Below are 14,513 nucleotides of genomic sequence, written 5' to 3' on the forward strand. Positions count from 1 at the left end.
CGCTTGCTGTCCAAACAGCAAATGTGACTGAAAGGACATGACAGCCGTGTGGCCTCAGAGCGCTGCACATGCTTCCATTTTGTTAAACAAAGATAGTAGGCTTTGCAACAGTAAATGTGGTGATTAGATTCATGAGCTGCTTATTCAAATTTTCAGCAGTTACCATGTACAGGTAACTAACCCTCTTTTCATTTTAAAAAATAAAACTCAATGAAGACTATGTGCTAGCTAATGACTCACTGAGTTAAGGTTAAACACCATTTGAATTAAAGTATTCAAATAGTATTCAAGTTAAACATCCCTAGAACTAAAGTATTTTTATCTTAGTGATGAAAATATAAAATTGCAGTAGAGAAAATAAATAAACAGATATTCACCTGACATAACTGATGAGAACTGTCTTTGTAGTATTAATGGTATTTATTGTGCTCTTTTGCATTTTGAATTTTGCATAAAGTTACATCTAGATGATAACAGTAACATTAAATTCCACTGGTAACCAAAATGCATATAATAAATCACACTGTAACTGAAAGCAAAATATCCTCTTTCATAAAATAATGTAACATGTTTTTTTCAAAAGGAAATGCAGGTGAATGTTCAATAATATACTACACAAAGACAAAAAAGATTAACAATGAAATAACATCTTACAAAATGCTACAAAAACATCTACATACAAAGTTAAGGACTTGTTTATATATATATATATATATTATCAGTAAAATATATTAGCATGTTAAAATAAATTCTTCAAAAATGGTAACAGATGTGGCAGTGTAATGCAGTTTTAAGCCAAACAACTGGAACAGAATATAGAATGCCATGATGGCTATTGAAATCTCCTGAAAAGTAGTATAGTTATGCAATTCAGATATGAATTTCCCAACAAGTTTTACTCTATACAACATAGATGTTGGTGGAGCAAATGTAGGCAAGCTGATGAATTTGCTCAACTCTGCTATGACAAATACTGAAACCCATTTTCTTCCCACAATTTCTACTTCAGTCCCACTACAGCTTTTTGAATGCGTAGGCCCTCAAAATATCCATACAGTTGACAGTGATGAGGGCACCAGTGATATGTCTCCACTGCTTGGTCACTGGACTCTTCATCTTGTCCAAAGCTAAATGGAGGTCTTGGATCATGTCTCTGTAGCCCTCCCCATATCGCAGGCTCCACAGGTGTAGGAAGTCATACGCAGGTTTCCACATAGACTAAAACACACAGAAGGCTGATTTAGAGGAGTACATTTTTGTTATAAAAGACAAACCGCTTCTAGGCCTACTTTGTCTACCTAAAAATTGATACATTCCAGGAAATGCTTCAATGAGTTGTTTGGACTCACCTGAGCACTGACCTCCCCGTCTTTGCCTCTGTGTGGTGTCTCATAGGCAGCAATCTGGGCACCAGAGAGTCGTCCAAGCCGCTCTGCAAGTTCTCTCCATCGCACTCCCAGTTCCACAGCAGTAGACAAAATCACTGTGTTCTGGATGAGGCTTGCCACCAAACCCTGGGCATCCATCTTTAGCAACCCCTGAAAAGACATAATTTCCCAAATCTACTTATTTTATTTCAATTTACAATGAACAACTCCATTCACAGGTGAGTGAAAGGTACACTATGCAAGTTTAGATATATTTGCCGACTTTAAAGCTCCCTCTAGAGTTGTGATATATTTATATTTTACTCTGCGGTTGTAAATAGCAAACTTCTCGTGATTTATCCCTCCTGTATACAATGAGGTGAAGGATTAACAACAGGCAACATCTCAAAAGAGCTATATCTACTGACAAGGTAATGTTTCACGATTCTCACGAGACTTGTCAGGCCACCATTCTTGATGTTGCATGGCTGGTTTTCTCGGTAGCGACTCGCTATGCTGTCAATCAATCAAATTGGCTTAGTAAAAGTGAAAATCTTGCATAGTGTACCTTTAAGACTTAGGTGTGGGCATCTCCGACAATAAACCAGGAACGCAACCTTATACTTACATTCATCAGTTCATGTTGAAATTTTAGTCGATGTTTATCTGTGTGACAATCCTCTTTCAGCTTTTCTAGCACACAGGCTACTTTCTCAGCATCGGTCTCAGCATGCCTTCGTACTATTGTCTCTAAAGTCTCTTCTGAGTAGCCCAGAGCTTCAGCAAAATGTTTCCAGCTTGTTATTTGCTCAGTGACCAGAGTCTGAATAGCAGAGTACATGTATGTCAGCTTCTTAAATGGAAGTGTCATGTTATCCAGCAAGTTCTGTGTGGTCATCTTGATCCCGGTGAAGTCAATTACTTGGTCTCTGGTGATGAGTTTCAAGTTTTTGCAGTGCACCAGTCCGATTCTGCCACGCAAAAAAACTATGTACCATTCTTTTACTTTGGATTGGCCAACAGACCTTACTCTCTCTTTTGAAAGGAGAGCTACAGTGTCACCTTTAAAATACTCCAGGAGATATTCTACCCTTGGCTGTCGCAACACTGATTTCAGTGCCACACCATACCACTGCAGATTCACTGGCCGGTGCTGAAATTTTGGGGATTCTGGAATTTCTTCTTCTGGGATAGGTACTGAACGGGTCATTTCATGATGTTTGTCCACTCTTCTTTTGGATTGCTTTTCAGTCTTTAGAGGAAGAGCTGGAGGAGAGTTCACAGTGAAGCCCATCACAGTTTCACCTTCTGAGCTCTTCACCTGGATATTGAGGATGAAAGGTTCTAGTTCACCATTGTCAGATTTCGAAAGTTCTAGAGGCAAATGGATAACTCGTCCTTGTCTAAGTTGATGTTGTGTTATTTCCTTGATTTGATCCATGGCTTTCACGGCAAACTTTGACTCAGCCACACTGGTTTTAATATGCAAGTCTTTTAACCCATCTGGACTGAATTCTTTTCCCCCCCACAAATGCAGAACAAGAGGAGGCAAGTTTCTACTGCTCCTCTTCATGTCTGAATAGGGAAGTCTTGGTGGAACTTTGTTGTGACAGGAGATTACCATGACTACTTTGATGGATGGATGGATGTGCTTGGGTCCATAAACTGCGACTGTGACCAGACGATTCAGGTAGTCCCAAACCGAAGTAGCCGGAGGCTGGACCACAGAGGCCTCCGCAGCTGCAATGATGTAAAGATGTGGCTTCAATTCTTGCAGCTTCATCTGTAACATATTCTCATTGAAATAACAGTCACTGACCTTCTGATAGGGCCCTTCTTTCTTGGAGGCAATAAGGCCCACAAATGTGGTCATCACTTGGCTTAGTGGATCTTCCTTCACCTCCGCTGCCACCTTCATCTCAAATGAGATGCCCTCCTTTACATTGAGGTTACTAAGACTAATCTCCACAAGAGGAGACACAGTGGCCATGTAGTTGTTGTTAAGGCCTTTGGGTGGATCCAGATTGGCTTTAAGAGCAATTTCTTGAACTTCCTCAGGCCCTACATGACCCTGTGGTATGTGCACACTGACGTCAGAGTCTGGCAGCTGTACAGAACCTCCACTATGACCAATTTTACACATGACGTGTGTGTCTGCAGCCTGAGTCTGTGCCCAGCCTGGGCTTTGACTCATCATTCCGAGGTCCAAGCAGGATCGTGTAAGCTGTCTGTGACTCAGCCAGGCCATCTTATAAGCCTCACGGTCATTTTTAAGCCATTCAAAGTCAGGGTTGAGAAATGGGCCTGAAGAACCAAGTTTTCCCTCTTTCTTAGGTTGCTTCTTCTTCTCCAAGCCATCAAGAATGTCTGAAGCACTCCGCCACCTCGCAGATTGGCGGAAAGACTTCTGTATGGGATGTAAAAGATGACCAAAATTATTTTCATCTGAAGATGTACTGATGGAATCCTCATTGTCTCCGACAATAATAGCTGAGGGGTCCTCTCTCAGAATGGAGACATCATTCTTGGAGAGAACAATGTCGTCTAAGAATGGGTTTGAGTCTGAGAGTTTATTCCAGAAGGGATTGGTTGTTTGTTGCTTTGTGTGTTGGACTTCTGGCTGCAGGATGGGCCATTCGTAATGTTCAGTCATCTGATTGGAAACGTCACTACCTAGGAAAAATAAAATGTCACCTACTGTAAATGTCAATCAATGCTAAGGTTTGCAAAATGATTTGAACTACTACTTCTGTTCATTAATGAGAAGCAATGTTTGCATAGTGATAAATATTAAATGAATAACATTGTAAATGACAAAATAGGGTAAACATGAACTAGAGTGTTAGGGACTCAAATGAACATGGTCTGAATAAGTTGGGGAAATAAAACAAACTCAAGATTACCATAGAGGTTGTTGTTGTTTATGGTAACACTGTCATCCAGATCTATCAAGGTTCCCTCTGATTTACTTCGCATCAGACTCCCTGTCCGACGGAATGACTTTGCTCTTGCAGTGGCCATAGCTGGAACAGACAGGTGTTATGATTTGTTATCACATACAGTTCAATGTACCATGCTGCAAACCTGTGCCAGTCTTACACTGTGGTAAACTAAAAAAGAAAGTAGGCTTTACAATGTAAGCTATCTGTCTATATACTTCACTTTGTGATACTACCTTTAATGTGTGTGAGAAAACTAAAAGTCTTCTTGAACAATGACAAATTGATATCATACGACATTTCATTGTCCTCAGATTTTAATATTGAAATAGAAGTGTTAATATAATGTAAGCTACTGACCATACTAAAACACTTTAACAAATGAATTTAGATGCAATCTAATAGACAAAATATGAAGGGAAGAGGAAGAAATAATGGTTTGAAAGAAAGGTTTAGAAAGGTTATTGCAGCTTTACTTCCCTATAAATCTCATTTTTCACATTATTGCACATCACCTGTTCACCTAATGAAACTATAAACACAATAGTAGGTTGCTCTCTGTGCATATAAAATGCATTATATAAATAAATCTGACTTGACAATCAATGAATGAATGTAAGGTCAAATCAGGGATAAGTTGTTTTTTTAACACTTACTTTACAAACATTGGTTATATCATTATCAATACAGGATTCATTTCCCATTGGAATCACGTTTTTATATAGGCCTAGCCTATATAAAATCAAGTCACTCAAACAACATTATTGCAAGGCATTTCCAACAGCCAGTAAAATGTACCTTCACTGAATTCAAATCCAGCAAGACACTAGCCTACTAAATGTAAGTGACTAGGTGAGCGTAGGCCTACTTGTAAAGCACTCCATGCAGAGACCTAATGTTTGACATGGAAAAGACCAACAACCAAAATGTTATGAGATATGGCTGGGACTAGACTAGCGCGTTAGCTTGTAACAAAGCGATCACCACTGTTTTTCCTACACCAAACAGGTTAGTCTGGTATAGCATTCAACAAGTGTCTGTGAAGGCCACCCCTCCTAAATGTTACTGCTGAGCGATAGCCTAGCCTACTATTCAAATCTCCTTTCATACGCAACAACTGTATCAAGTCTGAGCACCTGTTCATATAGGAAATGAAAGACACAGTGTAACGCCTACGCTAAACAAGAGTAGTTTACACTTTCCTGGTAGTTTAAAACAATTAAATGAAATGAATATCCTTATTTTAAAGTGCTTTCATAACCATAATTCCTAAGAAACTGAAGCAAATAGCCCAGGATTCATAAACGAACCCCATCGACAATAACTTTAAAGAATTAGTCCTACCAGACACAGAAATTTCAAACAGTCTCGTTTTAAACATTCATACAAAATTAGAGCAAACTTTTCAAGCTCTACAAAAGTTTCAGCGACCTAGTCTACATAAAGCCTACTGGCTGCCAATGAGTCCAGAATATTTCCCGGTATTTGACAGTCTACGACTGATATGGCTTTGCCACTTACCTCAAAGCGCAAATTAGAAATGTTTCCAAACCAGATTTTTTGGGGACATAGTTAAAAAAAGATGTCCTGATGATTCGCACTCACGTTATGATTAGGGAGTGTCAAACGGTACACTTCACGAGTCGAGACTGCCTTCGTTCACACAGCTCAGCCAGGCATTGTGGGTTTGGTAGTTCAACAGTGCAGGCCAATTGTATGTGCTACCTCTAGCCCCCTCCTTCACCGAAACGTCAATACCCATAACTCTAGAAGGTATTTACTTAGAGAGAGTTGCAACACCTGAAACCTCGACAGGTAGTTTCGGTGAACAAAAAACATGGTGAATCAGTCTTCTTTGACAGGTGTATGTTGTAGCCTCCATAAAAATTATTTGATGATCACATGTTATATGTCTATACATCCTCCTGAGAACCAAGAAAAAAAGTCCTCCAATTTCTTTTTTGTTGTGATTTCATATCTATTTTGGATAATAAAAAAATAATAATTTTATATCATGTCCACTGTGGTGGACAAAAGGAATATGAAAAGCTAACCACAACATAGACAAAAAGTAGGCTAGTGGTATTAAATTAAGGGTAAACTTAACCAAAGGCTTAGGAAAAGGCTATTTTATTCTTCTAGATTATTTTATTTGACTTTTTAGGCAGTTTTATTTCTTTTTTCTGGATTGTTCGTTTCATTTTCATGTTTTTCTTTCATCTGCGATAATAGCTCCAAATTCACAAAGACGTTCATAAAGGCACTATTATTTCAATATGTAAATAACTTCACTTCTTTCAAAATTAATGATATGATTCCTGACATTTTCATTAACAAGCACATATATCAGCATCATAATAAATGCATAATAAATACACAATAGGTTATGGCAGGTCCAGAATGGCTCTGGGCAGATCCAATATTTTTAAACTTCAACAGAGTTCTCACCTTCAAGGAAATTAACGCTTATGGAAAGTGGCCAGACTCAGACAGACAGAAATGTACGAGAGTCTGGTAGGACCAGGCTATGTGCCTGCTACTGATCCTCAAAATGACCAGTAATTTCTCATTGTTTGTGAAAATAAATCCTCAAGAGTTTTCATAAAGTAGCCTTTACCCATAAGATGATTGGGACGTCTGGGAATCGCTCATGACTACAGCCCAACACATGCATGCATAAACACAGTCATGCATACACACATGCAGTGACTCACAAACAGTATTACAACCAAAGTAGTTATTGACAGAACTATTGTGGCCTTTATATGAAACCAGCTCTAAATTTAGGCCAGAGTTGAGAGTCTTTGACATATTTGTTTGAGAGAGTTGTGCCTTGAGCAGTGAAAGAAGCCAACTCTGTGGAATGCGCTAAGCCCTGTTGAGGAGATTATGGGTCATATCCATCTTACATGGGAAAGGATGGACACACATTTCTCCTGTAACTATTTCAATTGTCAATATACAGCACATCAAAATTTAAATTTAAATTTAATATCACATAGAGCGCCAAAACATTGCACATGTCTCATGGTGCTTTACAGAGTGTTAAACAATCAGAGAGAGCCAATGAGTAACAGGGGCGAGGACAAACTCCCTAGAATTGGAGATACATGTAGGAAGAAACCTCGAGCAGATCCTCGACTCAAGGGCCTGGCCCATCTGCCTAGGGTTAGTACAGAACAGTAAGGTCTGTTTACATGATAAATGAATAAGTTAGTTAAGTGTAGAGAATAGAACATGCTGTTTAAAGCCACCTGAGGTGTATGTTACAAAGAGGTGGGATGGTTACATATCCAGTATGGTAATGCATGAATCCTATTTAGTGTCAGAAAGTTCAAATAATCCAGTGTAGGAAATTAAATGTCCAGGGGGATTAGGTGTTGTCTCTAGGCTGTGCGGGCCAGGAATCCGGGCAGGAGGACAGCAATAGGCGATGATAGGGCAGTCGTAGGGATGGGGCTTCAGTTGAGATAAGTGAGATGAGGGCCACAAGGATGGCTGATGACTAGTAATGGTTTACCTCACAAGTGAGGTAAGAGGGAAGAGAGAAAGAAATATAGAGTGGGTTAGTATTACTATAAATCAAAAAGTATAGTAGTATATAAATTTGGTCTCTGCATTTATCCCAATCCGTGAATTAGTGACACACTCAGCACACACACAGTGAGGTGATGCCCACACTAATCCCGGCGCAGTGAGCTGCCTGCAACAACAGCGGCACTCGGGGAGCAGTGAGGGGTTAGGTGCCTTGCTCAAGGGCACTTCAGCCGTGCCTACTGGTCGGGGTTCGAACCGGCAACCCTCCGGTTACAAATCCGAAGTGCTAACCAGTAGACCACGGCTGCCCCTCAAATGGTTAATATTAATAACTATATCACTATGTAGTGTTATACCATAGTGAGAACAGGCAGAGTGAGAGTTGAGAGAGAGGGAAGGGGAGAGAGGGGAGAGGAGGAGTTGTACGGCGTAACACATGAAAAGTCCATGATGGCACTATGCTATAGCAGCATAACTAAGGCATGGTGAAGGGTAGTCAACACCAGCGCAGGTATGGTCAGTGACCACCGTCGCACGCATGACGGGTGCCAGTCACACGAGGACACAAAATGAGTCTGTATAATTCCAGAGTTAACTCACTCAAAACAGTATCTGCATATTGAAGGTGGCTGCAGGGAGGATATGATTATGTGAGCTGCTACAGCATGCTTCATTTAGGTATGGAGTGCCCTCTGCAGGCTTATCTAGGGTAGAGACAATAAGATATCAGCTAATTTAATAAAATATTTAAAATAATGTAATGATGACATATGCATTGTTAACACTGGTTAAAGTGGGATTTGGCAGGTGGGGGAACCCTAAAATCCAGTGTCGGTGCAACGGGGAAAAAGTACTCACCGTTGGACGACATATTGTGAGTATCGTGGTGTAGCAATACTTTTTGGACAAGAATTGCTAGCTTCTTGGTCACCTAGATAGATAGATAGATAGATAGATAGATAGATAGATAGATACTTTATTGATCCCCAGGGGAAATTGTGTTGTATGTATATGCTGCTGGGATCCCCAGCAGCATATACATACAACACAAACACATTCTTTAACAGCAGAAAGAGTAATTAAAGTATATAATATAAAAACACAACTAAGCAATAAGGACAGTAGAAGATAAAGAATATGCTAAATATACTAAACTACAAATTATACTAACTAACACTTAATACAATATATAAAAATATACTAAAATACAAATTACAAAAATACAAATTATACTAACTAACACTTAATCTAAATCAATTCTAAAAACAGTGTCCACATAGTGGTGATTAATCAATCAGAGGCGCTTGCAATGACTGAGGCAGGGGCTGAGCCTGTGATTCTCTGTGCATAGTAAGGTATGGTATGGTGCTCTATGTGAATGAGTGTCATGGTGGTAGTGCAATGGTGATAGTGGTCATGGTGATAGTGCAAATGAGTAAGTCCAACAGTGCAACAGTGCAACAATGCAGAAGTAAAGTAAAGTAAAGTCTATATATCTATATATTTAACTGTTTAAGAAAATGTATAAGTGTGGCCACAGTTCGGCTGTGGCATGGAGGGGGGGGGGTTATGCATATGTGCTAATGTGCTACATGAAAAATTAACTCACTATTTATTTTAACAATATCATCGCGCTATATTGTTGGTATGAAAGAATATATTTATTATTCATTTATCTGAGGTGGCGGAACTGCAGAACCCCCCCGCCCCCACTTCAACCCCTTATTGGTAATAGAATAATTGTCATATTCTTCTATTTTTGTTTAGGTTGATTTGTGTCACCTTATTCAGATAAAAAAAATATATTTTGTGGATGACAAAAACATGTATATTTAAGTCCATATAAGTAGATAAAGAAAAAGCCACAAAACGCATGTACCAATGCTGCATGAAATTGCCCCCCAATATTCAGTTATGCTGAAAATGCAGTTGTTGATGGGACATTTAATGTTGTAACACCATACCAATACTAATACTTCAAGATAGCGATCTCAAGAAATGTTTGGTGGGGGGGGGGGGGGGTAAAATGCATTCTTGTGTGTGTGTGTGTGTGTATGTGTGGTGGTCAGCGGTGGGAATAAATATTCAGAGGTAGCGCTGCTGACAGGAAAGGTCAAGCAGTCTGCTACAGTGTGTGTGTGTGTGTGTGTGTGTGTGTGTGTGTGTGTGAGAGAGAGAGAGAGAGGGAAAGGAAGACTGTGTGTGTGTGTCTGAGAGGGAAAGGGAGAGACAGAGAAAAACAGTTAGAGAGAAGAGGTGCAGACTAACACACATTAGGAAGAGCCGATGGATATATGATCTACAAATGTGCGGGATCACCTAAGGATCTACTACCTGGCTCACAACTTCATTGTCTCTTACTTTGGAAGACCCAAAACCGAACCAAAACATGCAGCTTTTTTGACCTCTTATGAAGGCCCTTCTCTCGTCTCCTTGCATTATAAAACTGCATGTTTCTTTCTCTTTCTGGTCTTGGCTGTTGAATTTTTAAATGATAAATCTGAATAATCAGTCCACTGCTTGTTATTTGATAATAGAGCTATTTTAGGTCATGTTCATGGAAAATGGTAATCCATCCATTATTAGCTAGTCTCTCACATGAACATGCAAAACTAAGGGGAAGGGGTAAGACAGAGAAATGGGATTCAGCCTAAATGAATTTAGTTAGGTTATTCTTTGACAAATAAAATATTCCATGTCATGAACAAATTTGAAGTTGTGCGCTCATTTTGATGCAGAACATTGTTGCATCTTGAAGCACTTCACATATTGTAGGTTACGTGCATGTGTAAACTGCAAACTACCTTATTTATACAGTCTATGCCAATGAACATGTTTTTTTTAAATAATCAAATTATAACATTACATTGGAGGAGGCATGTGTGGTGTGAGGTCTGTCAATTGTGTGTGTCTCACCATCAATGTGTGAGAGAGCCCTGTTTATTTATACAGTCTATGCAAACTACATGAGGAAGCAAAAACCTTAACATGAGCAAATGTGTGTGTGAGGTGAGGTTGTGTGAAGTCAATTCTATGTGTCTTACAATCAATTGGTGAGACTTGAGAGCTTTGTAATAACTTCACTTCAGCAAGGAACAACATGCAAGGTTGTAAAACTGTGGTAAAACAGGCATGGTTCTTCTCAGAAACTCTGTGGCTTGAATGGGATGAAACAATTTGTCATAACTAACCCAAACACACACATTTACAGTTGGCATTTCAGAAGAAGATCACACAACTTCCGTGTTCTGAATGCATTTCTCTGCCTTGTGTCTGTGAGGATGACACAGGCACAAGCTGTCTTATCAGTTAGTTACTGGCTCATCATGTTTGTCATGACAAATTCATAGTCTGTCATAGTCTAGAAACTTATATTGCTACTGAGATCACAGATGACAGACAGGCAAAACTGTCAGTGGTGGTGTGTAGGTCTAATTGAGTGCCTGTCACTTTAAGAAAGTGGAAAATAGTCACACATAGTACAAGGATATGTGGATGCAATTTATGATGTATTTTATGTCATTAGATAAAATAAATGTTCAAAAAACTAACAAGTCAAAGAAAGTCTTGTCAATGTCAATGTTAATTTCTATGCTTTTGGTGAGCACTGCATTAATGATAGACATGACGCGTGAGCTAACGGGATAGTAGGAGGAACTTTCTCCAGATGTTTGCATAGCTTATTACCAGAGGTGGAAAGTAACGAAATACATTTACTCACGTTACTGTATTGAGTAGTTTTTCTGTGTATTTTGTATTTTTTAAGTAGTTAATAAAATCGGTATTTTAAATTTTACTTGATTACATTTTGAGTGAAGTATTGTACTTCGCTACATCAAAAATCCCATCCGTTACTTGAGTAAAAAAAAAAGTTAAGACTAACGAAAACAGAAAGGGAGAGAAAAAAAAATCGCGCCCTAAACCACTAGCCTAGTGATAATGATCAGCATGTGGCCTACAACTAATGAATCAAGATGGCGCCATGCAGTCTTTCTGAAATTGATGGAGATGGAGCTGGATCACAAGATGAATCAGATTAGCCTAACCTATGAAAGTGTATTTTCCGCTATTCCAATGGGTTGTCTCAGTTCGTTTTAGCAGCAATGATAGATAGATAGATAGATAGATAGATACTTTATTGATCCTCAAGGGGAAATTCAAGATTGATTGCAGCGATATTCAAGCAAACACCATGGGATTTCGTGTTTTGACGTTTGTGCTCACCTTTCTTTGGAAAGAAGTTTATTAGCAGTTGTTTCCCCTCATTTTGATGTCTCTCTTTTTCCTGTTTTGGCCTTTGTTTTTAGTAACTTGACTTGGCTTTCTTGGAGAAAGACATTGCACCAGCAGCAAAACAATTAGCGGTCCACTACTAGCGATGCTCAACTAAATAAATAAAAGATATGAATCGTGCAGGCGGACTAAACCATTAGCTCTTTAGCAAGGGAGAGTGAGAGTGACCTTAGACAGTTTTCACTATGTTTTGTAATCAAAATCCAGTCAGTCAAACTTTACATTTCGTCTGACATTCATTTTGCCATTTCATTTGGAAGTTAAAATATTCAGGTAAAATAAATATATGGTGGAAATAAGTATTGAACACTTAAAAAAAAAAGTCAGTAATTAGCCTAAACTTCCAGTGAGTCTATTCGAAATTTTCACCACACATTATATTAACACATAAAAAATCCAAACATAAGAGTTTTGTGTATTAAAGTGGAATGACACAGGAAAAAAGTATTGAAGGTGCCTACTAAGATTTTTCTTCAACACTCTGTGGAAAAGCCTTTGTTTGTAAAGACAGCTTCAAGACATTTTCCTGTATGACAAAATGTATTAGTCGCAGTATCAGGTGTGATTTTGGCCCATTGTTCTAAACAGATTCCAGGGGTCCCTCTTGTGAATCCTGATCTTTAGTTACTTCCAGAACTGTTTAATTGAATTTAATTGAATTGGCTGCCTTCAAGTCTTTCTGGAGCTTTCTCCGAGTGGTCCTTGGCTCTTGGAATTGACTATCCTTCTGACTCCCTGGTCAGAAATATTGTGAGGAGATCCTGTGCAAGGCCGGTTGATGATGCAGTGATGTTTCTTCCACTTGCAGATAATGGCTCCCATGCTGCTTACTGGAAGATTCTGAAGTTTTGAAATGCATCTGTAACCAGTTTCATTGATATGTTTTGCAACAATAAGGTTGCAAAGGTCTTGGGAGAGCTTTTTGCTTTTATCCATCATGAAATGTTTCTTGTGTAACACCTTGGTAATGAAAAACCTTTTTATAGCCCATCAATATGTAGGCTACTAACCAAGCTTATATTAATTTGCACAGATAGAAAGGATAACTACTCTCTAACTACTTACAGATTCCAGCTCGTTCCTTCCCTTTCCTTGCCTTAGTGCTTTTTCTTGGCGTGTTCAATACTTTTTCCCTGTGTTATTCCACTTCATTACACATGACTCTACTTATGGAGTTGTTTGGATTTTTTATGTGTGGGTTACCTGAGTTATTACTAATGCCTGGTGAAAATGTTGTGCCCCCTGTATTCCACTTTTCAAGGGCCCTCTCCTTCCCACTTTCCCCCCCAGTTCGACGCCCTTTAATCTGCTGAACCTTCTGCTCGTTTCCAAATATAAAAAAAACTCTGCAACTCAACATTGGCCTGCCTGCCTCAGCTGCTTATGAGGGGCTTTTCAGTTGTGCTGGATTACTGTTCACTGCAAAGCGACCCAAGGATGAGTGCAACTAACTTTGAAAATCAACTACTGCTCAAACTTAAAGGAGAACTCCGGTGATTTTTCACATAGATCTCCATTTCTCAACGTCCTTATCAGGCAAGTACCTCCACTCGGCGGCCATATTGCAACACTTTTTGGGCACTTATCGTGCATCTATTTCGGCAGAAATGCGTGTGCGTAAGGCTTCACGACACCAATCTTGCTCCAGCAGCGAGATCACAACAGATGATTGACACGATGCCTTCTCAGCACACCACATGATTGGCTCAATGTATTCACAACACACCACATGATTGGCTCAATGTATTCACATGTAGACATTTTGCCGTGGAAGGGTTGTGATATGTGTAGACAACTGCCATATTGGCGTTACAAACTAACCACATGCATTACTATGGAGGATTTTTTGAGTGCTGTATCTCCTCATTAGAAAGTCTCAGGTAAAACTGGTTGTTCTGGTACCCCCCCAAAAAAAAAAAAAGTAACTAAGTAACTTTTACTTAAAGTTCATTTTAAATGAACTACTTTTTACTTTTACTTGAGTACATTTTCAGATCGGTATTTTAACTTGTACTTGAGTAATATTTCATCAAGGTATTGGTACTTTTACTTGAGTACAATATTTTCGTACTTTTTCCACCTCTGCTTATTACATAGATGGAATCAGTTGTGTAGCTTATTTCGGAAATGTCAGCCTACTATTATTTGTTGCTGTGTGGCACAAAGCTGCAGGTTAAAAGCTGTGTGTGTGTTAGGAGAAAAGACACATAGGCTATGGGAAGCACCGACTGTAATTCTTAAAAGTAGCCTGTATCCAGGGTAGTCTAGCAACTCTCCGTTGGCTTGCGAGCTGGAAAAATTAAACTTCTATCAGGCCAATCACATTGTGTATAGAGTCGGCAACGGTTCAGCTTTTTTTTAATTGGCAAAAGTTTGA

At 39.1% G+C, this 14,513-nt stretch overlaps 1 protein-coding gene across 2 annotated transcripts; it reads right to left on the bottom strand.

Annotated features, from left to right (window-relative positions):
- Positions 1-407: 407 nt before the first annotated feature.
- On the bottom strand, positions 408-6,042 carry macc1 (MET transcriptional regulator MACC1). 2 transcript variants are annotated; one of them, XM_042107904.1, is made up of 5 exons: positions 5,912-6,042; positions 4,271-4,390; positions 1,996-4,040; positions 1,350-1,538; positions 408-1,218 (listed from the first exon to the last, which is right to left on the bottom strand). In XM_042107904.1, the coding sequence occupies exons 2-5, from the start codon at positions 4,386-4,388 to the stop codon at positions 1,015-1,017; spliced, it is 2,556 nt and encodes an 851-aa protein (XP_041963838.1). In that variant the 5' UTR covers positions 4,389-4,390; positions 5,912-6,042; the 3' UTR covers positions 408-1,014. The 2 variants fall into 2 exon arrangements, with proteins under 2 accessions (XP_041963838.1, XP_041963837.1); XM_042107903.1 differs by having other exon boundaries at positions 5,828-5,981.
- Between the last annotated feature and the right edge of the window lie 8,471 nt (positions 6,043-14,513).

This window comes from Alosa sapidissima, chromosome 10, assembly GCF_018492685.1.
Source record: "Alosa sapidissima isolate fAloSap1 chromosome 10, fAloSap1.pri, whole genome shotgun sequence".
NCBI classification, from domain to species: Eukaryota; Metazoa; Chordata; class Actinopteri; order Clupeiformes; family Clupeidae; genus Alosa; species Alosa sapidissima.

What these genes read in the sequence shown, in the direction of transcription:
- macc1 (XM_042107904.1), bottom strand. Translation starts at nt 4,388, where the DNA reads ATGGCCACTGCAAGAGCAAAGTCATTCCGTCGGACAGGGAGTCTGATG. An exon ending in AAACAACAACAACCTCTATG is followed by an intron (nt 4,041 to 4,270) that starts GTAATCTTGAGT and finishes TATTTTTCCTAG; the next exon opens with GTAGTGACGTTTCCAATCAG. An exon ending in TTCAACATGAACTGATGAAT is followed by an intron (nt 1,539 to 1,995) that starts GTAAGTATAAGG and finishes ATGTCTTTTCAG; the next exon opens with GGGTTGCTAAAGATGGATGC.